The sequence below is a fragment of the Jatropha curcas genome, chromosome 3, assembly GCF_041381405.1.
Source record: "Jatropha curcas cultivar XTBG-Jc1 chromosome 3, XTBG_Jcur_1.0, whole genome shotgun sequence".
NCBI lineage: Eukaryota > Viridiplantae > Streptophyta > Magnoliopsida > Malpighiales > Euphorbiaceae > Jatropha > Jatropha curcas.
Window position 1 is genome coordinate 3,779,389 of NC_143153.1, and position 21,970 is coordinate 3,801,358.

The 21,970-nt window shown below is 30.8% G+C and overlaps 3 protein-coding genes and 1 long non-coding RNA gene across 4 annotated transcripts; 1 reads left to right on the forward strand and 3 right to left on the reverse strand.

Moving 5' to 3' along the window:
• Nucleotides 1-1,106: 1,106 nt before the first annotated feature.
• Nucleotides 1,107-3,451, reverse strand: LOC105644355 (nuclear transport factor 2/RNA recognition motif protein). The gene is made up of 2 exons (XM_012229659.4): nt 2,422-3,451; nt 1,107-1,852 (listed from the first exon to the last, which is right to left on the reverse strand). Exons 1-2 carry the CDS (start codon nt 3,317-3,319, stop codon nt 1,332-1,334), a joined length of 1,419 nt encoding a protein of 472 aa, XP_012085049.1. The 5' UTR covers nt 3,320-3,451; the 3' UTR covers nt 1,107-1,331.
• Nucleotides 3,452-5,736: 2,285 nt separating this feature from the next.
• Nucleotides 5,737-9,098, reverse strand: LOC105644354 (ER lumen protein retaining receptor family protein). Its single transcript, XM_012229658.4, has 6 exons — nt 8,798-9,098; nt 7,289-7,488; nt 7,041-7,181; nt 6,862-6,942; nt 6,166-6,293; nt 5,737-6,057 (listed from the first exon to the last, which is right to left on the reverse strand). Exons 1-6 carry the CDS (start codon nt 9,021-9,023, stop codon nt 6,018-6,020), a joined length of 816 nt encoding a protein of 271 aa, XP_012085048.1. The 5' UTR covers nt 9,024-9,098; the 3' UTR covers nt 5,737-6,017.
• Nucleotides 9,099-11,563: 2,465 nt separating this feature from the next.
• Nucleotides 11,564-14,318, forward strand: LOC149497358 (uncharacterized). The gene is made up of 2 exons (XR_016320258.1): nt 11,564-12,323; nt 14,010-14,318. It is a non-coding gene; the product is annotated as an uncharacterized LOC149497358 (long non-coding RNA).
• A 1,030-nt stretch (nt 14,319-15,348) lies between these two features.
• On the reverse strand, nt 15,349-17,727 carry LOC105644930 (cytochrome P450 CYP82J17). Its single transcript, XM_012230440.4, has 2 exons — nt 16,758-17,727; nt 15,349-16,196 (listed from the first exon to the last, which is right to left on the reverse strand). The coding sequence occupies exons 1-2, from the start codon at nt 17,697-17,699 to the stop codon at nt 15,558-15,560; spliced, it is 1,581 nt and encodes a 526-aa protein (XP_012085830.1). The 5' UTR covers nt 17,700-17,727; the 3' UTR covers nt 15,349-15,557.
• Nucleotides 17,728-21,970: the final 4,243 nt, after the last annotated feature.

Genomic DNA, 21,970 nt, shown 5'->3' on the forward strand with positions numbered 1-21,970 from the left:
TTGTATGAGCTTATAAATTATTATATTGTTAAAGATCATGATAATTATCAAAATTTTATGCGTAACAAAAAGTTTCAAGTTATATACATTTTTACTATTTTTTTATATTGAAAAAATGGAATTCAAACTTGAATCAATTGTCAGGTCGTATATGCATTTACCATTAACTATGCCTTAGTGTGCTATATACATTTTTACTATTGGATGAAAATAAAAATTCTATTTTAAAATAATAAAATATAATACTTATGAGTTGTAATTCGGTTGACAACGTAGGCTGGATACGCGTGAAGAACTCTCGGTTCAATCAGGAGGACAATAAATCTTAACTGACTAAACGCAGCCAAATTAAACCATCCCTGGTAATCACATTCAAATAGTTGAGTTCGGTTTGCTTTGGTTTGATAATGTTGAATACAACTGTGGTTTTAAATGAGAACTCTTCAGTTGGGCTTGGATCCCAAGAACAGTGCACAGGCCTGGCAATAACGATGAAAAACGTCATGACGCCAAACGTTGATTTCTAACTGCTCATCCAAACGCCCTTTTAATTTCTTGTATCGAAACGACTTTCCCGTTGGATATTTGCAGGTGTTTTTTGTTGATTTAACTTTCAGCCCAAGTCCACTGAACTAATGCACAAAGTAATGCATATTTCCAATATAAGATTCAAATAAAATTTTCAGATTATTTTCATTCATTGCAGGGTTGAGTTCAGATTATACTCATCCACTTAAATTCATTATTTAAATGCAAAAAATAATTATACTTTATTAATTAGATCTTAAGAATTATTATTGTTGATACTAAGTTTTATTAAACTTGAATTTAGCTCGTTTACATATTATAATAATAATAAAAAATACCACAGACAGATGAAAAATTCTACATTACAAAAAGATACTGATTCATTAATCATATAACAATTTTACTTTTGAAAAGTCAAAAGTTGGCATCTGTAAGTCTGTAACTTTGTATCAAGTATTAACAATGTCTTGACCCTACACCAACCAGGCCAGGGCCATTTACAGCTACTGAAAATTGTATTTTTATGATAATGAGGGGTGTCAGGTAGTAACTTTCAGGAATTTTAATGTACCACAAACTAGCCAAATCAGAAAATTATTAAATACCTGACCTAAATGTCAAATATTCCCAGTATTAATTTGTTAATGCAGTTAGAGAATAGCTAAAGAAGAAATGACTCTGTCTCCTCCTACCATTTGCCAGGAAGATTTCCTCTAACTCAAAATGTATATATATACACCTTGTCATGGGCTAGAATTAAAAGAAAGAAAAGAAAAAAGGGAACGACCATTGCAAATGCAAAGTCAAAAAGCTGAAGGAATCACAGTAATGTGCTTTAGAGGATGTGAAACATCGGTGCCTCCTGCATGCTGCACGAACTCGGCCGGCGAAAATGAACTTCCATGGCAAACACAAATGATGCTAACTTCTGTTTTTGTATATCTATACAGGAACCCATTAATGGTTCTCCCATTCGGACCATTCCCTGTCGTTGAAACGCAAGGCATGGAAGGCAAGGAAGAGTTGCTGTGGTTCAGTTTTTGAGGCTTAGGAGGCTTGCCTAAATCTGTTGATTTGCTTTTCATCAATGGAGTTGCGAATCTTTGATTAGTAGGACTGGTTTCTTTTTCAATTTTAGCTTCTCCTTTAGGTTCAGTTGATGAAGATTGAATCATTTTGTTTTCAACTTGAGCAGCTTCTATGAGCTCAGAGGTAGCACTGTGTTCAGACTGGCCTTTGGCTTCCTTTGCTTTTGAATCATTCAATTGAGGTTGTTCTGGTACTGAGGGACTTGAACGACTTCTTGTGTCGCTGCTACCACCTCCTGTTAAATAACAATGCCACAAGCTCAATAAATTGATTCATCTTCTTACATACTGTAAATGAGTTGGCTGAAATTGAAAAGAAAAAACCGACTTTTCGGTTTCGGTGCATTAACTAACAATATGGGTATGTTTCAAATTTGTGGTTGCTATTAGTTGCTGTCAACTAGCAATTAATAATCAAAATATAATTTTAGGTAGCAATTAGAAGCCAAAGACTGACCTAACACCCACAAATCTTAACTTCTATTAGCTCCCATTATAATGCTAGATCATGAAACTTTCCAAACACACTAAACAAGTCATTAGAAAGTACTTAAAACCAAAATTGCAGGCAATTTCCTACTGCAACAAAGATTGAAATTATACTTATAACAAGTACATAATCGAATTTCCTAAACTTTGATTATTTCCTAAACTTTTTTTCTTTCTGTGTCCTCCTAACAGTTTAATCCTTTGAACATAAAAACAATTCACCTCGAACAAACCAATAAATGATAGGATTTTCCAATAATATAATTCTAATAATCACATGGAAAAGCAAATTACTTTCAAGTAAATGATCAAATACCTTCATTAGAAAAGCTCCTATGGTCCGAAGACGTAGAGGAAGCACACATCGGTGACCCATTAGACCCATCTTTCTTATTCCCATTATCCCGGCTGCCATTCTGCTCTGAATCATAACCACTGCCCAAATTATGACCCGGATCCGAAGCCGCCTGAAACGGCACGAATCCATAGCTAACCACCGATTGGACCTGAACCACATTCCTTTCCTCTCCAGCAGTGAACCAACAAGGCATTACATTTACATTTGCACAAGGATAGACAAACCCATTCGTCGGCGGACCATACTGCAACGGCGGGTGGGCATATTGCACGGGTAAAACCGTCGGGTGCACAGGCGACGAAGTACATGCCATTGGATAAGGAGTACCGTTATATTGGTCGACATTCAAATTTAGATTCACTTTCTTTCCGTCGATACGTTCAGATCCAATATTTTCTGTTTTGCTTTTCTTGCATTCTCGCTCTTCCATTTCACCATCTCTGTCGACTTGAGATTGAGAAGCTTTCACCTTTAAAAACATTTCATTGTTGTTACTAACATTATCTCCGTTAATCACTTGAATTCCGTTAAAATATGCTCTACAAACCCCACCCTTCTTTAACTGTTTCTCTTCTCTTTTCTTCTTCGCTTCCTGTCTTCTTAACGCATGAATCTCCCGTTTCTTCTTTGGATCCATAACTAAATGCCCAGAATCTCCAATAAAACAAGGAGACACATTAGATCTTATGCAAGTTGATTGCTTTTCTCTTGAACCCATATCAGCAGTAGTATCAGATCTCGATTCGCTACCGTTTTGCCTTTTGTAGCTCCCTCCTAGAGATAATCCTAACTCTAACTCTATCTCTTCTTCTTTCAAACCTGTGTTTGTCTCCATTTCGCAATAATTGCTTTCCATTGAAACAGCTCAAAATGACTTTTATAGCAACATGAAGAAAACAGCGAGATGCTTCTAAATGACTCGTTTTTTTTCTATTTGTTGTGTTGTGTTTCGGGTTTCAGGTTTCTGCGGAGACGGGGAGAGAGAAAAAGAAAGAAGGAAATGGAGAGGTTTGGAGGAAAGAAGATGCCACGTGTCGAAACAAGAGAAGAGTAAAAGTCGGTTCCTGACACGTAAGCGAAATTTGGCTTATTTTTGAAGAAGCGTCAAGCAAGGTTACACCACTAATTCCTAATTAATCGCTAATTAAAGTGTTTTGATTTTAGCGGGAAACCGGTTTTTCTTTTTGTTTTTGTTAATTAGCGTTTAATAGGTATCCTTTGATCTTACGGTGCGCGCTCCAACGTTCTAAAACCGCCACGTGGATTCGTCGCAAGAATAGCTGAGGACATGACACGTTTTCAGTTTCACGCTCTTGTTATGAGAAGAACAGCCGTGTGGTCTGACACTCTGGTAAGCAGATACGGACACGTGGTGCAAGATCTTGCTGTCCCTGAGAATCTCCACCGTCTTTTTCACTAATACAGATGCGAAGGGCTCAGAAGCTGTACATCCATGTGTGATTTTGACACGTGTACAGAATTCTCAACGTGGGCCCTATACGAGTGGTTAGGGAGGTTCGTCGATGACACGTGGATTGCATAGGCAACAGAAAACAGTAGAGGCCGATCAAGTTGCTTCACAGTCTCGTCGAGTGATACTGACGTTGCATCGTACACGTGGCGGAAGTGGAGTGGATAAAGATAGGTAAAAACGACACTTGGCGATATAGAGGAGTATGAGGTATTAATGAAGAATGAAGGATGTGGCGACACGTAAGGTTAAAAAAGTGGGCGTATGTGGACCAATACTTTAAAAAGTTTGTTACAGGATGGGAAGATTAGACGGAAAGGCATGCATGAAAGACACGTGTCCAAGCCTTATGCTAGTGGGCAGCGAAGATCACGAGATGTGGTAATATGGATTGGATAGTTGTGGAGATTGTTGAGCATGAAAATGATGCGTTAATTTTTCTCTATTAATTAGTTTGATGATTCTTAATTAGAGATATAAAAAAGTAATGTTAGTTCATAAAATTATTTACCAATTTGATGTTAAATTAAGATTATTTATAAATTTAATATCTATATTGTCACGAAGAGAGAATGTTGATACCAGATCATTCACTGTTATTAAAAGTAAAACATGGAAATAAATTATATATATTAAAATTAATAGTTCAATAATAGATAAACGTTCCATTTATAATACTTTCTCCGTCTACAAATATAAATCATTTAAAATTATTGCATAACAATTAAAAGAAGCAATTAGTTTTCTTATATTTTGACAAAAAATTTATTAATTTACTAAATTATCCTTAAAAATTAGTATAAAAATAATTATTGTATTTAATATAAATAAAAGTAAAATTTTAAAAAAATTATTAATTACTGATTGATATTCTCGAAAGACAGAAAATACAGTTTTAAAATGATTCATATTGTGAATGTGGTTCGATCAAATCATAATCGATAATAGGAGCCCCAAATTAAATCAAGTTTTTTCTTATAAGTTTTAATGTACAAATAGTTTAAATCAAGTTTTTAAATAAGAGTTTTAATGTACAAATAATTGATTAGTATATTTAAAAATAACCTTTTTAAAAGACTATTCAGTAAAATTGAATTTTAATTGATTAATTTTATTATACTTAATATTCATAGTTATTTAATAAATTATTTAATTAAATAAATATTAATATAATAAAATCATTTGATAAAAATTAATTAGTATGCAGTAAAAATTAATAAAATTAAAAAAACTGGTTGGAATTACAAGATAGTCAAAGTTGAAGTTTTTTTTTTTTTTTTTTAATTAGGCCTTATAATAACACATACTCCATTTACAACATGCGATTCTCTTGAATTTAAAACCAACAGATCCCCGGAATCTAATGTACAAAAAATATTCAATATTCAATAACTTATCCTGAATTTTATTAGTGATATCAACATTTATATGAACCATGAAATTAAAATTATACTTATCAAACACTTTGATTTGTGAAAAGTTTTATATCATGATGTTGTTTTTTTTGTGTTGTTTTGCATATTCTAAATTTTAAGTTGGATATGTAAAAAGAATTCTATCAATTTGGATTACATTGGATCTATTTTATTAACATTTCATATCTTGCATATGTAAATGATTTCCCATCTCTATAACCAAATAAAAAAAAAAAAAAAAAGGAATTAGAAACCTTGTTTCGTATATATTGTGTACCTAATATAAGATCAGAAATTTCTATTCCTATTCCTATTCCATTTCCAACATTTTCTTCTAAAAAAAAAAAAAAAAAAAAAAGAATCATGTTCCATTTCGTGTTCCAAACATGACCCAGAAGATTCCTACGTTCCATTTATTGAAGATTTATAATTGGGCAATTTCTACTTCACAATACTTGGAATTAAATCCTATAATTGCTTTATAAAGTTGAAAGAACAGTACTTTTTGTGAAAATTCCTTTTTTTTCCTCTCAATTTTGGGAGAGGATAAACAAGACAACAAGACAAGGACAAAAGAAAGGCAAATGCTAAATGTTGATATATGGAAAACCAGTAATGAGGAAACCAAATGTACATAGTTAAACTCTCCTCAATCTAAAATCAGAATTTTAAACAGGCATTTTCATAACAAGCTGGCCTTCCATGAAACTGTCCAAAACAGAAGGGCCAAAGATTATGCTATAATTAAAATAGACAACAATATATAATTAAAGTGGAATATCAAACAAAAAAAAAATCAAAAATACTATGGCTTACCTTTTGATGTAATAGTAACAGAAATCAGCCAAGATGAATGTTTGAACAATTTCTGCAAGAAGAACCGTTGGAAACCACAAGTACCCACTTCCAATGGAGTACACATACGCACCACGCGTATCGTAAACCTACATTTAGATTGCAACAGACAATAATCAGAAATATTTTTCGATACTGAGGTGTATTTAGTATTTTACTATTTTTATCATTTTTATTCTCAGCGAAAAGATATCGATACCTTTATCGTTTGCCCCAATTACCATTACTAAATTTGTTGAATGCATGCATTTGATGTATTTAAGTACATAAACATGAATGAATTGTAATGCATGTGGAACTACTTTAGATAGTTTATTGTGAACCATGATCCAAGTAAGTACTTCCCAGATTACAAAATCAGAATAGCCTACTTCACTCTATAATGTTCCATCGAATATAAATTAGTAGATGGGCCAGAAGACTCGAACTACATCTGATATGCAATCCTCTTTTTTTTTTTTTTGGTCGTTACCAAACTCTAATGACACACATCAATGGTTGGAACTAGATTTTTAAATTGGATATCCTATGTTTATATATATTGTTCATGAAGTCCCAACATCACTAAACTATAGATCAAAAACAAAGTTCTCACTATGAAACATATTCACATTTCTATTTGGAATACATTAAACACCAAAAAGAAAATAAACTAACCCGGATAATCCAGTGCGCACAGGCTAAGAATCTCGCAACACCCAATGCAAATACATAATGAGATGTAAATGGTTCAATCATCTGAAATTGAATATGAGAACAGAAAAAAAACCTCTTCATTATAGGTTGACAAAAAATGTTGGAAAATTTACAGTAAAAATGGGAGAGCAGACAAAAACCTTTGCATTTTGCATGAGTCGAAGCTGAGGTAGTACTGAGACAGATTCCAAATATACACAGAGTGCCCAACAAATTCTGGCGATTCTCATATGATACATATATGGGTGAATTAGTACAGCAAGAATCACAGAAGGCACGACCTAAACACGGATTGAAGAACACTTGTTTCTGAGCAAGACTAATTAAGTTTGAATCATATTTTCTAGTAATGAACCAAAAAAAAAACATACAGAGAGAATGTCTTTACCAGGTAGTATAAGGGCATATTGTCCAGTTCCTTGATGTACGTTGACTTCAATTTGAACTGTATCATGTATGTAACCCATAGAGTTGAAATTAAAGTGGCAAGATCAAGCAGTGTGTGGATGTTAGCTTCCATTATGCCACTACAAACCAATCTTACGGCCAAAAATAAAGCAGTGAGTTGTTGACTCTTAAGTGAAAGACCTGCACAATCCAATGGAACATAGCTATTGGAATACCCAACACATTTATAATTGACTGTTATAATAATCTTGATGTTAAAAACAAAAACAAATACAAGGGCTCAATAGTGAAAAAAGTAAAATATTCAGTCCTCAATGTGATAGTTTTACATGAAAACTTTGAAGTTTTCGAAGAGATAATTAACTGTCTAGTCTTTGAATTTTAGTTGAAATTATTATTGTATCCTTATTATATAGCAAAATCATTTGTTCTTTCTTAAATATTTAGCCCGTTATATTATTTAATGCTTTTGTTTAAAAAATGTTACTTTTATTGTAAAATACCCTGTAATATTTGTCCGTTACTCCTTCATATTTAATACAATTTTACTATATTATTATTGAATTACAATTTAATCCCTCACTAAATACTAAAAATGATGCTTTTGAACAAAAGACTAATTAGTTAATGACACTAACCTTCAACAGACCTATTCCTGCATCTGGGTACCCGCTTGACCCATCCGACAAAAATACCAGGCCTGGACAAGCTCAAACCTATTTAAGCTGGGCCTGCAATAAGCTTAATTTTTCTTAACTTGGACTAAGTTGGATTTGCAATACCCACCAAAGCCTATAAGTACTCAGATCATTAAAGCCTGTGGTTCCGCAAGCTCCACCAGACTTGGGCGAGTCAATAATTACTCGTTAGCTCGCTGGATATCTTTGCGTTGACCCTAATGTTACTCGTTAGGCGGATTCACGCTCAACCTGATAGGCGAATCCATTTTGACACCCTAAATATACCATAATTTCTAGTAACTAAATGCTTAATTACTCTCTAAATGCTTAATTACTCTTTCAAAGATTATAGAGCCTATAAAAAGTCCTAAAACTTTACGTTTTAAGAAATGCTTGTAGTCCTGGCTAGGACTTAAACATCATTTAACTTTTGAAAAAATCCCAAATAAGATATACACATTCTAGAAGGTCCAACATGAAGGTTAAACGGTTTTACATGTACTAACCACTTGAAACTTAACCTGCCCCTTTTTTAAAAACTAATTATCGGTCAAAAGCTAACACCATCCATAAAAAAATAAAAATATTTATGGATATACGAAGAGAACAATTTATCATATTTGTGAATTTTCTTTAATACCCCTTCATCTCATAAATCTTTTAAAATATAAATATTTTAATATTTTTTAATTAATTTTCAATTGGAAAAATGTTTTCTTTGTCAAAATATTTTTTAAAAGAAACAATCGGAATATAAATTACTACAAAGTTTAAAAAGAAAAAAGGAACAAAAGTCAATTAGAGGGTACCGGAACAGGTCCTCTGCGTAGTGAGCTTGTATATCAACACCAGAATTCCAGCAGCATGTATTGCCTCAGATGCAATAAAGAAATGATTGTGGTCTTTCACTGCAAATCTCAAACCAGCTAAACAAGCTAATGCGATTATCAATCCAAAAAAGCTCTTTACCTTCATCGATTGGCTCCTCATCCACCCAAACACCTGTGTCGCCGGCGAATTCCTCCTCCTCCCCATGATCGGCGACAATTTTTTTTTTTTTAAATTTCTTTAAATTTTTTAAAGATAGAATCAAATGTATTAATTGTCGAAAACTGCATTTGCTAGTCTACATTTATAAGTGAATCCGTAAGTATGAGAGCCGTTTGGGAAAGACACGGAGAAGCCATGCAGTGATGTGGCATTTAAAACGTTCCTATGTTTGTAACCAATTAGATTACGACACGTCGTCTGTTTGAGTTGTAGAAATCTTCAAGGTAATTGTTGCTTGCCTGTTTTGGACCGCTGATATTGACTGCTTGATGACTAGTGTTTTGGGCTCGTTTCACTGGAAGATTACTGTTTGATTTGAGGAGTCAATTGCAATTAGTATGGTTCGAATTTTTTTTTTTCACTCGCCGGAGAAAGAATATTGTAAGCTAATAATATTGGTAAAAAGGTGTAGCTTTCGTGAAACAGTAAATTTGACCACTCAGTTGCCATTACGGTTTGAAATTTTGCATATACATATTAGGTTTAAATTTATATTACACCATGTGTCACATGCGTTCGCTCCTCTTGGTCATTATTCATAATACTATTTGAATACGTGATCTTTTTATAATTTTATAAATTTGATGTCATCATCTTTAGATTTCTTCCTTATAATAGTGGGAGATTTATATATATTTTATATAACTTTCCAAATAATAAAATAATATAAATAAAATCACCGATAAAAATAATTTAAAAACCTTCAAAATGACTACATTTGACAATCAAATCTCAATACATAAGCAACAATAATATATATATATATATATATATATATATATATATATATATATAACAATAGCAACTCAGATTTTATGCAAAAAAAAAATACAAATATGAGGATTATTTAAAAAAAATAATAATATGAGCAATAATAACTCAGATCTGTATGAAAAACACAAATGTGAGATTATTTGGAAAAAAAAAATACAGTTTAATGGGCAACAATAACTCCGGTTTGTATGAAAAGACAAATTTGAGAATTATTGAAAAAAAAAAAGGATAATCATGGATGAGAACTAATTAGCAGCTGCCCAGGGAAGAAAAAAATTTTTTTTTAAGGTTTTTTAGAGCATATATTATTACATAGATATATGGGTAGACATCAAAAGTAATTCATCATATTATTTTGAAAAAAAAAATCTCATGTTCATTTATAGATAATATTGAAGAATTCATAGTAATGCAATAACCAATAAGTATCACTAATGACAAGTAATAAATCACAAATTTATTTTTAGTAAAAATATATCACAAAATTTTAATATAAAGATCACAATAAATCATTAAATTGTAATTTATTTAGTATTTCACTTTTAATTAGTTTTCTCAATTGTGTTTTGCATGGTTAGTATTTGTATTCGTTGCAAGCAAATAAAATTTAATTTATATAAATAATTTTTTATTAATTTATATATATAATTAATTATTTATTTTTTTATAAATTATAATATTATTATCAATTTATATAACGAAAAATCTAGGACATTCTCAAAAAAAAATCTATTAAATAATAAAATAAAAGGTTCAATTACTAAATAACTCGTAAAGAAAAAACATAGTTATAATAAAAAATCAATAATTAAATAACTTATTAAGAAAATAATATATTTATAATAATAAAATATTATTATAATTTGACTATCAAATTTTCATGAAAATAAAATTGTTTAACGAATAATTTTAAATTTCTTATATTATTTAAATTTAATTAATTTAATTTTTGTATATTAATATAATATTTATAAGTTGTGTATATACTAAAATATTATACGTTGTGTATATACTAAAATATGAGAAACTAATATTAAAAATTATAATAATTAATATAGTAATTTCAGAGTATCATTTATGGTTTTGGTATTTTTATTTTTTTCCATACTTTTTTGTTAAAGTTTATGAGTATATAATTAATTTTATGCTTGCTTTTTTTGAGAAAAAAATTTTCTTCCAGCGTGTTATATGGTTTATTAATATAATGTGTTATAATATAATTTTATATTTTTTATATATTTTTAGTGATAAATACATATTCGACATGATAATAGATTCATGTTCGAATCCCCTTCTCCAATATTCAAAAACCAATATATATAAATGAAGGGTGGGAGGTATATAATGTTCTTTCTCAACAAGTTAAATGTCATAACATTTTTCAAATTATTCATTATCCATACTGAGACACCCCGAATTTTTATTTTCGAAAACTTTCGAATTTTTAATAAATCAAAAATCTCGATTTTCAACTAATGGGCTATATATATACCAAACAATCTCAATTCGAGCCCAAAATTTTACGAGTCAAGCCCAAGCCCAAATAAAATATCGAAAAGAAATTTTGAATCGTAAACGGTTAAAATTTTTGAGAATAATACGAAACCCCGTAATTTAATCTATTATGAATATATATAAAATCATTATCCTAAAATCAAATATTGTTACTATAAATAATTTTATAATTATTGAGTAAATGGAGAAAATATTACGAAACCGAATTAAACGGTTAAAATAAATTGAATCAGGCCCGAAAATCAATTTAATTTGTCGAGAACCACCCAAATAATCCGAGAACCGAGGGAAAAACTTGAAAATCAAGCGAAATGAGACCAAACCACTAAATCGGACCAAACCGGTTTGAATCGAACCGGAATGGCCTAGAGTTTGCTAGAAACCGCCTTACTTTTTTTTTCCTTTCTTTTCTTTCTCCTCTCCTTCTTGAGGCGCGCGACAGCCTCCCTCCACCCTCTCCCTCCGTTTCCGGCCACCGCTCGACGAGAGCGAGATGGCGATCGTCTCCGCTAGAGCTCCTGGTCCGTTTTCCGACCTCCTTCCACACTGGCAGAGTCTCCAGTGACGCGAAGCGGGACTGTCTCCATCGACAGTTCTCCTTCTTCGATCTCCGACGAGATCGAGCAATTCCGGCGACGTCAACACGAAAGGCAGGTGTCGATCGAGTCACCTCCACCTTGTGAGTGTTTCTCCTCCATTAATTCCGGCTACAAAGCTTGAAATGGCGAAATCACCATTAATGGCGGCACCAAGCTACTGTCGGACTAATTCAGCCAAATGGAGGGCCAACCTCGCACAACCGACATCAAAAACGGACTCCTCGATGAAATTTGAGTGGGGTGGCGTGAAGAAGGGTCAATTCTGGGTGGCCCCAACTTTTCCGGCCACCGTGGGCGGCGGCGGCGGCGGCGGTCCGGCGAGTCTCCGGCGAGGCACCAGGGACAGAATGTTCCTCTCTTCGCAAGGATCGTGGAATCGTCGCTTGAATTTCAATTGGTATGCTCTAAGACCAATTTCCTATTTTGGTATAAATTCTAAACTTAGTGATCATTAGTCAATTAAATTGAAAATTTGAATGAATTGATTCATATATCATATACGAGCTAGGTTGAGAATGACCTATTTTGATGAACAACAACTAATTTGAATAATTGAGAACATTTAGATAAACTAGTTATAAGAATTGATATATATATATATATTAGTATATATATAAGGGCGAGTCGAGCTACTTATAATTAATTATAATTATATATAATTAATTGGATAAAAATTAATTGAATTATAATTAATTGAAGCATTTGTTCTTATTGGCTAGTATAAAATTTAACCAAGGTATAAAAAAAAAAAAAATGTGACGTATTAGCTTTAAGCAAGAACGAAGAAATGAAAGTAATTGAAATTAACTTACTGATATAAGTTTTATTTGATTATATATGTATTAAAGCTTTCATTTGTTTGGTAATTAGCTATACTAGCTAGTTATAATTATATGATGTAAATAATGATTGTCATTATCATTGAAACATAATTGTTGTGAACTAATGGTTGAGCGTTGATATCGTGGTTTTGGGAGGAGGATGGGGTCTTAAATTGATTGATTGCCCGATGGATGGGCTGTGTGTACTGATTGATAAATATATAATAATACTGTGTTATCTAAACAGGTGGATAGTCCAAATTATAGGGGAGGTGCTGCCGAAATTTCGTTAGAACTTGAACTAGTTTTAATTAATAACATAATTAAAAAGTTTATTTAGATTAATTCTATAACCTAATGCATAATAAACAGAGTGCTCTAATTATTTATTTATTTTCCTTATTATTCATTTAATTATTTAAGTATTTAATTATTTTCATTGTTACTGTTTATTCTTATCATTGATTTTATTGTTGTTGTTTATTGTTAATGGTAATTATTTAGCTATTTAATTGCATTTGAGAATGAATGTCCAATTGTGCATTGCATTACGATGTCCAACTGATCAATATGTCTGCATTTGATTGCAATGTTTGATTAATTGTGTTGTGAAAATGCTGTGCTTTGTTTGTGTGGAATTGGGATGAAGTGGACCACCATGGGTTTGTGAGGACGGTCTGTGATATGGATCCTGAATACGATATGATACTTGACCGTCGGCCGGGAAAATGGGAGATCGGCGCCCCCTTGTGCACCTGATGATATAGATTATATGGGGATTTACAGGATGGCTATTTGTTGTTGCGCACCTGATAATCTAGATTTGATTATAGCCCGCAGGGTGGCCTCCTGTTGTGAGCACTTGATGATCTAGATTGGATGGAGACCACCGGGTTGCCTCCTGTTGATATGGAAAAGAAATGAGAGAGTAGAAAAACAATGAGAGGACTGGTCAGTGAGGATTAGACCAGTTGGCCGTATGGGGGATCGGCTCCCTGGTGCACATGTACGAGAGGGCGAGCCATGTGTGAGGACGGCTCGTTGGGGTTTCAGGTGGTGCCACTGACTAATTACCACTTGCTTGATTACTTGAAGGTGACATTACGTGTGAGTGCTGGTATGTGCCATTTGTGTGACTGGCTGCGTGAGCATATAACTAGTCGAATGACTAGATTGAAATGTTTACATATTTGTGTGACTGCGTGTGTTGTGCAATAATTATTACTCCTTAGAAAACTCACATGTCTTATTTGAATTTTCAGGAAGTAACTTTTTCTTTAATCCGATTTAGGCTATGTGTCTTCGGCGCAGGGCAATAGAGAAATTTTTATAGTGCCATAATTATTTTACTATGTAATTATGTGTATAAAAAAGCCATGTATACCAAACAGTTAGTGACTCCGCAGTTGTAAAAATTTACATATATTTAGTTGTGTATTAACATAGACAAATTAATCCTGTAAGTCCATATTAGAATGTGATGTATTGTAAATTGGGCCCGAACTTTAGAATGCTATAGGAGATAAACTTGGGCCGAGAAATAATAAAATATTGAGGTTTATTGTTCATAATCATATGGGCTGAATGTTGAAATTTATACCGAGATATTGGATTCTAGTGTTTCAGGTTGACTACGGGCCTCGGGGGCCTTAAGCTTACCTGGGCCCTAGTGCCGGTCCGGCCCATGGAATCGGGTCGTGACACATACACAATTATGAAAAAAATTCATGTATTATAATATATTTTGGTAATTTTAGAATCAGATTACATATTTCATATTATTTTATTATTTAAATAAATAAGTAAATGGTTAATTATAGCATTTCATGTTTATTCTAATTATTAATTAAATGATAATTGTTTTTTATAATAGGGCATAATATATTTATACATATAGATTTTCAATAAAAATTTAGACTGTTTATTTGTGTTTTTAGACTTATATTTTCTTTTACTATGGTTTTTTTTTTTTTTTTTTTTTTTTTTTTTGAAAAGAAAAGAAAAACTTACGGTTTTCAGGATTTGAACTTAGACTTTTAAAAAATTACTCATGCACTTTATCCATTTATTCTACTCAATTTCAAGAATTGTAAATTTGCATTTCTATTCTAAAATATACCTACATGATTTGTAGATAAAAGCCGGACAATATCAAATCACCACCAGTCAATTCATGGATTAACTGATTCAACCACCGTTTTGGTTCGATTAAAAACAATATTTTCATGATAAATACAACTTATTTTTGTGTTTTTAAGGAAACTATTTTAAAAGTTGAGGACATTTTTCAAATTTTATTCGTGTTTTTTTTTTTTTTGTTCACTTTCCATCTTTACCTTTGAATAATGTAGCGAGATCGCAATATAAAATTATATATCCTATTATTATTTTTCTTTTCTTTTTGAACTACCTAATGCTTAAGATTTGATTTTTTAATTTAATTTTAAAATAATTTTTTTTGCAAAAAAAAAAATTGTTCTGTATTTACTAAATTATCTCTCAAACTGTAAAGTTGTCAATTGAAACCTAAATTAAAATAATATTACATTTTTACTAATAAAAAAGAATCAAAAAAAAAAATAATGAATGATAAGGAATACGTACGCACCGATAAATATACTATTAGATTATTGAAATATGATAAATAATACATGAACTTGGCTTGATTATAACCAAACCAAGAAAATCAGCTTAATTATAATTAAAAAACATAAATTGATCCACAATTATTAAACACACACAGAGAGTACATAGCTGAGAAATTATTATGCAGGAGCTCTCTTTATTTAAAAAACACAAATTAAATCCAATTAAGTCTCTTCTACTGCTTGATAAAGCTGAGGAGCCAAACGAGGTGTGAGAACAATTTCCAGAGGAGTTTCCTTAGACAATGATATATTCAAGCTTTCAGTCATATCCACAAGCTCATTCGATGGTGTTCTTAAATTAAATCCCTGAAGCAATCTTCCAATACCCAATTGTACAACTTGCATTGCAAAGTTAAGTCCAGGACAAGACCTTCTTCCGGAACCAAATGGCAGGAGCTCAAAATTCTGGCCGACAACATCAACATCTGCATGGCTTGTTAGAAACCTCTCTGGCTTGAACTCATCAGGATTGGCCCAAACTTTTGGGTCGCGATGTAGTTTCCATAAATTTGTCAGAAAACGAGTTCCTCTTGGAATATGGTATCCATAGAAATTGCAATCTACCATTGACTCACGTGGTACTGCGAGTGGCCCTGCTGGGTATAACCTTAATGTTTCTTTAATGATTGCTTTGAGGTAGACCAGGTTTTCACAGTCAGATTCTTCTAAGATTCTGTCTCTCCCAACTTTTTGGTCTATCTCCTCTTGTGCAAGCTCTAATGCCTTCTTGTTGTTTAATAGATTGGCTAATATCCATGTCATGGTTATAGATGTTGTATCAGCTCCTCCAACAATAACAGTCTACAAAAATTAAACAAAAAATCAAGGCCTAGCTGTCCATTCTTATGTAATTGAAGAAGCTATCAAAAATACTTAGCTTAGATGGAATCCATTGCTTCACTTATGGACCAAACAAATGAAATTAAAATTTCTTTAAAAGTGTTTCAACTTTTACTTTTTTTTTTTTGTGCAAATATATGGTCAGAAATACACTCGTTTCAATAAAAATCTTAATTTCGTTGGTTTAGTTCATAGGTGGAGTCATAGATCCGATCTAGATAAATTTTTTTCATCTTGTGAGCTATAATGTAACGTAATATTACATAATCAATGCATTTGATCTTATTATATTGTAGCTTACCAAATCTAATCTAGACTTATAGAGACTCGGTCTATAGTCCACCCACGAACCATGTCAATCAAAAAAGAGATTTTAAAAGTTATTTCAACTCAATTTTTTTATCCGTGTATGTTGTGTTTTAATAAAAAAATTAATTTTTATTAATTTGATATACAGGGAGATTTAGGATAGAGTGTAGATAAAGTTAATGTCTAGAATATAAGTATATAAGGTTAACTTACCAGTATTGTAGCTTTGATAACCGTTTTACGGGAATTACCGAACGTTGAATCATCCTTAATTTCAGACAACAAAACATCGATAAAATCCTGATGAACATTTGACTCACCGTTGACCCGTTTAGACTCATGTTCATGAATCCAATTTTCTATAATATTATCAAACTCTTTCATCACCTTCTTCATAGTTTTAACCGGACCAAGAAATTCCGACCATCCAAGAAACGGGATTAAATCAGAAGCAACAAAAACTCCAGCAAGATACATAAACTCTCTCATGATTTGTCCAATCGGACGTCTATTTTCATCATTTCCGGTACTATTACCGTCAAAATAACGCTTTCCGGCCACCATTCTTGTTATTATATTCAAAACCAAATGTTCCAGCAATTCACTCATATCAACCGAACAATTTCCATTCTCTTTACATTTCAAAAACAAATCTTGAACAATGTGACTGACCTCTGTTACTCGAACATGTTGGAGTAACTTGAGTCTATGGAGAGACAGTACCTGAACCATGGCTAGCTTACGCACGTCGCGCCAGTACGTACTGTAAGGCGCGAAGCCGAAAGCTGCGTAATTGTAAGCTAAATATTTAGATTGGCTTGACGGTGGCCGCGACGCGAAGAATTTGTCGTGTGTTGTGTAGAATTCTTTCAGAATATTTTGGTCGCTTATTACAATCGTAGGATGCTTCCCTAGCCGGACTGTAAAGATGGGGCCGTAATTATCAGCAATTTCGCCCAAAATTCGGGCAAATGGTTTTCGGTCGCCGAGTTTATGAAGGTGGCCGATAAATGGCAAGGCGCCAGCCACTTCCGGTGGTAAAGAACCGCCTTTGTTTTTTATTTTTGGAGTCTTTCTCGTTCCCCACAGGTTATAGAATACCAGTAAAGCAAGAATGCCTAGAATGACTGTAAAGTTTGAAGAGAAATAATCCATTATGGATATGGAAATTGGAGAATATTGAGTAAGTGGTGATGCTGAAGAAATAGTGGAATATATAGAGCAAGCCCGCTTGTCGTTTCTGCTACAGTCAAGCACGTCCATACTGATTTTTCTCTTCTTATTTTTCACTTATTTTTCTTTTTTAATTTTCACTATGCCATGATTAACCTGCTAGATTCCACTGTATACTAAGTTAAAGATAAATAGTTCCTTGCAGAGTATTTATTTCATCTATAAAAATTGAACTTTGCATAAAGAATAATAATACTGAATTACTCATCCTAATATATAATCGTTGATATGGATTTTTTTTTATAATATCTTATAGATATTTTATTTTTTGATCAAATTTTAATTTAATAATGTTAAAATTAGTATAAAAAAATATAGTGATTAGTGTGCATTAAATTCCATATTTAATCGTAGGATCAAGCGGTAGTATTTTAATTTAATCGCTTCGAGTTAATTTGAAACCGTGAATTTAAAAGTTGAGACATATATCAAATCCAGTGAAATTAATTAAAAAAAAAAAAAGCAAGTAAAATTTTAATTGATGGGTCGAGACATATATAATAAAAAAAAAAAAAAGAGAAAATCATTTACATTATCTATTTGATTTAGTAAAAAAAAAAAAAAATTAAGGCAAAAGCCGGCAAGGTAGTTGATGATTATTCGACCTCTAATTAATGTGTTTAGAGCAAACTGAACTTTGAAAACTTCTTCTAAGATTTTTCTTTAGAGCCTCTAAGATATTAAAGACTATTTTTAAATAAAGATTAATAGTATTTAGAGTTTTATTATTTTTTGAACCCCTTCTTCTGAGAAATAATGTTGTATATATAGAGTTTTTTTTTGAACCCTAAGTCAGTATTTAATCAGGAAAACATATGCGTTTCTAATTAGGATTCTATGTTAGATATTCCATATTAAATAGTCACCATTTATTTAGGATTTAATAGATTTTTTTATTTATATATAAAGAAACCTTTATATAAATTTAGGATTTAATTAATAGATTTTTTTTTTTATTTTTCACTGTGTATTTTCCATATTAAATTATTTGCAATTAGGACTTTTATCTTACAGAACTATCTACGAAAAGAGCAATGAAGTTGAATTGAAACTAAAAATTTCATAGACATTTAATTTGTAGGATTATTTCTCTCAAAAAATAGCACAATCTAATACTATCTCCATGCTATAATATTTATCATATTTGAGAAAAATAATTTGTTTCGAAATATTTTTCACGTCTGTGGTTTTAAGAAGTAATAAATATTTGTTTCTATGTTTACCCTTTGTATATGTCCAATAATCATTATTTCAGTTTAATAGTTTTCTTAGAGAATAGTATTAAATTAAAGGTAATATAGTCAATTTACTCAATAATTTATTGTAATTTAGACAAATTTAATGATTTTCTTAAGAACTTAGAATTCTAAATGTGACAAGTAGTATGTAACAGAGGTAATATATACTATATCTAATGTATTAAATGTGTTTTTTGATTTTTTTTTTTTTTATCAAATGACTAAGGAACTAGTTAGACACGGATAATAAACTTAACCAACTTGTTTATGTTCATGAATTTTAGATAATTAAAACAAAGTGAAAGATATCAAATGTATTGAATTTTGTTTTTTAGTGTAATCTCCCTCAAACGGCATATTCTAAAGACTTTTTGTTTTTCCAGCAAAGAAATAAACGTGTTGAAAAAAAAAAAAAAAAAAAGAGAAAAATGAGCTATTAAATAAAAAAAACTGTATTATTGAAAGATATAGTAGAATAATAAGGCTTTGAAATGTAAATTGCAATGCTTGGAAAATTAAAGAAGTGGTTATGCAAAAGTTGTTCACATTGAAAATGAAATTGATAATTGACATCGAAAGAGATTGGTTTCTGTAGGTTGAAAAATCAAATGAAAAGAGTTTAATAAAAATTAGAGGATGGGTGTTAATATATAAATAATAAAATATATTAAAAAATAAAACATAAGGTAATAAATTTTCAAATAAACTCTGATTAACAGATAAATTAAGATTTTATTATTCTTATCCAACCATAATTATCTCTCTATTAATATAAATATTCTCGATTAAGCCTACGAGAAATTAATTTTTCACAATTATTTACGCCTCAATTTCCGAGAACTTAACAATAAGCCTAGGAGAAATTATTAGCCACTCAGTTTGTCAATTTCTTAGTTCCAACAAAAAACAAAATCTTATGATTCCGTCAATATTTAGTATGAGAAAATCATTAAATTGCTTTTATTTTTCTTGCTAATTCAAAAAATTTGTCTGTCGCAGCTGCGGAACTTTGGGGGAACCATACCAGCAACATCTAGGTAGGAAATTAATGACCAGCAACAATTAATATATAATTAAACTTAAGAAAATCATTAGCAGGGGTTAGTTAGCCTATTTGATGACGAAATTGATTAGATATTTTGGTCTCGTGTGAAAAAAAAAAATGTTTTTCCACTAGCTTCATCTTCAAGTTATCTATTTTCAATTAAATGTCTGAATCTATATGTTTATATTCGAAATTTAATTTAGTAGGTATTAGTGACAGATAGTCGTTGATGTACTGACAAATTTGCATCTAGAAGATCTTCATTATATACATTATTTCTCTTTTTTCTCTGGCATTTTAACCACCGTTTTATTTTGGGGCTGTTGCTGATTTTTTTTTCGCTTCACTTTATTTTGATTTTTAATTTTTTATTTACTCTAATAAATTTATATTTGTTTTTCCTATAACAGATTTGTCTCCCTTTTTTTATTTTTTTATTGTTATTTTTTCTCTATAATTAGAGTTTTTTGTCCATTCTTTGTGAGGGTTTATTACTAATTAAAATAATATGACATTTGATTTTATTTGGTTGAAAACTTTAGGTCTTAATTTGTAAGTATGTATTTTCAATCGATGAAGCTTGATAGTGCGGCCTATTCATCCATTGATACTATTGATGCACAGTGACGTAAACTCATCTGTGTTTTCTCATATTTTGCAAATTCTTGAAAAAATAATTCAGGTATATAAGATCCATAAGAGTTTGCCGTCCAAATTAATTAATAGACTAGTTACTGCAGATTTATTTCTTTTATCGAGATCAACTCCAAACAGAAATATTTAATAATATTTTTTTTTTAATTTTAGTTTCATTATTCAAAAAAATATAAATTCTTTTAGTTTATTCAAAGATGAACGAACTCTATTAACTAGTAATAGTAAAGTTCTAAGACTGATCTATACGAATATTTGTAATTCTTAATAATATTATTAATGAATTATATTTAAAAAAAATAGTCTAATTATAAAAGTTTGAAATTCTGATATCCTTATTATGAAGAAAATATTACCTAAATATCATGTTAATCTAACTGCAAATTAGTCTCATCTACGTAAGCAGATGAGAAAACCAAGAAATGTAATTAAAAAAAAAAAAAAAAAAAAACTCTACTCCCAGTAATCACTTATAAATATTTATATTTCATTATTAATTTTAAATTCAAAATTAGATTAATTTCCCAACAGTTATTATTGATAATTGATAAGTTTAACTGAGCATAAATTGGTCGAGTCATTTTTTATTATTAGATAGAGTGAAAAAATATGGATTTTGACTTGTTGCTTAGAGAATGTAATTATGAAACTAAATAAAACCTTTTGAAACAATATTACTTAAAAAGTTATTCTATTTTTTATTTTGTAAACATTTTGTAAAATAAATAATTTTCTTTAGATATGATGAAAGTGAAAATTTTAACCACTGATTTGGGATATTATTTATATAAAGAAACATATATAATGGGGTTAATATTTAGAATATAACTATACGGTGTATAATTAAATATATCTTAAATCTCAAGTTATGATAAATAAAATTCAATTTTTTTTTTTTTTTTTTTTTTGGTTGAGGAGGGGATTTCGTGTTGAGTTGTATATATATTTACCACTAAGTTATGCGTTAGTGTGCAAAAGCTTTTAATTTTTGAGAATGCACTAGTTTAAATTATTATTATTAGGAAAAGCAAAAGATTATTTGTTCAATATTGGGTACGTGACCTGTGGCTCATTTATTCTCCGAGCTTGAAAAAAAGAAAAGAAACAATGAAAAACGCATGCAAGAGTTGGAATTTCATCATTAAGAAATCTTTTCTTTGGTGTCCAAAAGAAAATAAAGAAAACGTATTTACATATTCAATTATTTAAGATTTAAAAATATGAGCAAACATATTCAAAAACATTGATTAAATAAA

Bases quoted from the DNA above. Each gene is read 5' to 3' on its own strand.
- LOC105644354 (XM_012229658.4), bottom strand. From the start codon at position 9,023: ATGGGGAGGAGGAGGAATTCGCCGGCGACACAGGTGTTTGGGTGGATG. The intron at 7,182-7,288 runs GTAAAGACATTC...ATCCGTGTTTAG, and splicing joins ATATGCCCTTATACTACCTG to GTCGTGCCTTCTGTGATTCT. The intron at 6,943-7,040 runs GTTTTTGTCTGC...ATTCAATTTCAG, and splicing joins GACTCATGCAAAATGCAAAG to ATGATTGAACCATTTACATC.
- LOC105644930 (XM_012230440.4), bottom strand. From the start codon at position 17,699: ATGGATTATTTCTCTTCAAACTTTACAGTCATTCTAGGCATTCTTGCT. The intron at 16,197-16,757 runs GTAAGTTAACCT...TAATTTTTGTAG, and splicing joins TTATCAAAGCTACAATACTG to ACTGTTATTGTTGGAGGAGC.
- LOC105644355 (XM_012229659.4), bottom strand. From the start codon at position 3,319: ATGGAAAGCAATTATTGCGAAATGGAGACAAACACAGGTTTGAAAGAA. The intron at 1,853-2,421 runs GTATTTGATCAT...GTTATTTAACAG, and splicing joins TAGGAGCTTTTCTAATGAAG to GAGGTGGTAGCAGCGACACA.